Source organism: Cynara cardunculus, assembly GCF_001531365.2.
Source record: "Cynara cardunculus var. scolymus isolate 2C chromosome LG 7, CcrdV1, whole genome shotgun sequence".
Lineage (NCBI taxonomy): Eukaryota > Viridiplantae > Streptophyta > Magnoliopsida > Asterales > Asteraceae > Cynara > Cynara cardunculus.
Window position 1 is genome coordinate 14,884,345 of NC_037534.1, and position 2,511 is coordinate 14,886,855.

General features: G+C 28.8%; 1 protein-coding gene across 1 annotated transcript in view; it reads right to left on the reverse strand.

The window, feature by feature from the left end:
- LOC112515218 (UDP-glucuronate:xylan alpha-glucuronosyltransferase 1-like) overlaps positions 1-523 on the reverse strand; it is a 4,883-nt gene extending 4,360 nt beyond the window's left edge. Inside the window, exon 1 of the mRNA XM_025121889.1 lies at positions 498-523. Coding sequence (XP_024977657.1) covers positions 498-523 — 26 coding nt within the window. The remainder of the gene's footprint in view (positions 1-497) is intronic.
- Between the last annotated feature and the right edge of the window lie 1,988 nt (positions 524-2,511).

Here is a 2,511-nt window from a genome sequence, read left to right on the forward strand (position 1 = left end):
GTTTAATAATAAAACAATTTATTTTTGGTTTAATATTATAAATTTTATAAAGATAATAATTAAGTATTTTGTTAGAATTTAATGATTATACTAATTATATTTTAGATTTTTTWTATTTAAAATGAGATGTTTATCATGTATTTGATTGTGTTTATTTGTAGTTAGTTACACGAATTCAGATATGGGATGAAATCGGATAGTGATGAAATCGTTTAGGAATGAACGGGTTTAAGAGTTTTAAGAGTTTTAGCCAAATGCTTTATAAGATAGTATAGATATATATATTCTACTCAGCGCAATATGGAGGTACTGATGGCACAACGTGTCACTCATGTTTTTTACAATAAAATGATAGACGGAACTGCCATATATAATTATTATGTACTTTAGAAAAACATATAATGAAAACAAACATTGTTACATTATAATGCATTTTGCCATTAAGAAACATAAATATCATTATTTCTGCGTATATAAAGATTATTCAAAGAACTTACTTCAAATATGGTTGTCTAGCCTCCATCGTCGTTACCTATCTCGGTTGCTCGTCATCTAATACTCAACAAACCAAAAACAACATCGACGCGTACTAAGAACCCGAAAAATGAGTAGAAACAGTATGAAGAAAATTTGTTAGATTCTTTAGAAAAGAGATTGGATTTTTAGCTGAAAATAAATATCTCTAAGGGTTTTGAAGAACAACAAAATTAAGGGAACGAAAGAGACAAGTGAACCAAGAAAATTAGTAGAAACGAAGGGAAGGTTGGGTGGTTAAAGCGTACCAATCGATCATCGATCTGTCTGGTTTTTCAAAACTGAATAATTTGATTAATTTTAAGAGAATTATGAACCAATTTATTAGAACATAAAACAAACTGAAAACGAATATATATATATATATATATATATATATATATATCGTTGTTTTATTAGAAAAAAACGTATCCTAATTAATTTTAGATCTGTGTTTTAAACTGTTAATTGAAGTTGCTAACAAAATTTTGGTTACATAAACATTGACATCTCAACGTTATAATGATGCATTTTGGAGTCTTTTAATTTCATTTAATTTTTGGAAATATTTATAGTGTTTATATTTATTTTTAGTTAAATAATTCATGACCCTGCTATGGATGTTGGGCCATTTTTTCTTTAAAAGAGCAAGAGGTTATGGAATAAAAAAGACAGATAAAATAGTATTTCATCAATGTGAAAAAATGAATACGTGATATATGAAACAGAAAATATAGAAAGAAGAATGACAAATATACAGTTATTGATCTGACATTTCTTGAGATCAGTGACTAAATTTATCAGAGGTGAGAAGTTTGTGTGTTAAAAAAATTGTGATATATAATAAATATTATATGTTTCAAGAATGGACTGATATACATAAACAAAAAATTTGGTCGTTTTTATAACATTAATGTGAATATATGGAATTCCTAGATTACGCTTCCAAAAAAACCCTTGAGGAGAGACAAAAGATTGCAACGTATATGGAGGATAAATGGTTTAAGTCTATTAGATGTGTAACTCTAAGATGCCCACTTCAACCGAGGCTACACTGATACACAGAGTGTCGAGAGAGGGCAAAGATTGGTGCGGGTGATAGACAAGTACAAATTGCTCCAGGGTTTGAGTCCCGTTTGATTGTTGCTGTTAGAACACTACAAAATATTCGTCCTTTTGACAGTCATAAACCTTAACTCTAATACCATATGAGAATATATATATATATATATATGAGACCCCCCATATTACTCTCCAAAAACGTCACTGAACAAGAACATAGATTCCAACATGTATAAAGAAGAAATGGTCTAAGTTTTTTTTCATTTTCTGGTAACGTGTAAACAACGTTGGACAGGGATTTTCTACCATTTATTTTATTTTCATGTTTTTATTCATAAATTATTTTTGGTAAATGACAAAAAATAATATGAAAATAAAGTTACAATTTTCCACAAATTAGTTGGGTGTGGGTTTGCTTGCAAAGTGGGTTATATTACCTAATCAACAAACACTTGGTTGCTTTGAATCACTAATGTTTTTTACTTTAAAAATATATATTTAATAAAACATGATATAAATAAATCTAATGAGTTAGGGCATTAATTAATATATTATCTTATTTTTTATTTTTAAAAAAATATTTCATGTTATTTTATTTCATTTTCGTGTTGACTACTATTCGTAAATGAGGAGTATTTTAGTCTTTTTTTTGCATTCTTTATATTAGAAAAAACAAGTGTGCAAATTCTTACAACGTAGAATTATTGTAATATTTTATTTCATAAAACTATAACACGCACTCAATCCCCTCGACCCAACCACCGACGTGACATAAGACTCGCTCACAATTACGTTGCGAAGATGGGAACAAGGTGGACGTCAAAGGGAGCGGCAACGCCATTGCGAATTTATCATTAACATGGCAAAATGATGTTGGGTTCCATGGAATTGTGCCATTGATGTAACCAGTTGTTAAGAGATATCTTTGATTAGGCA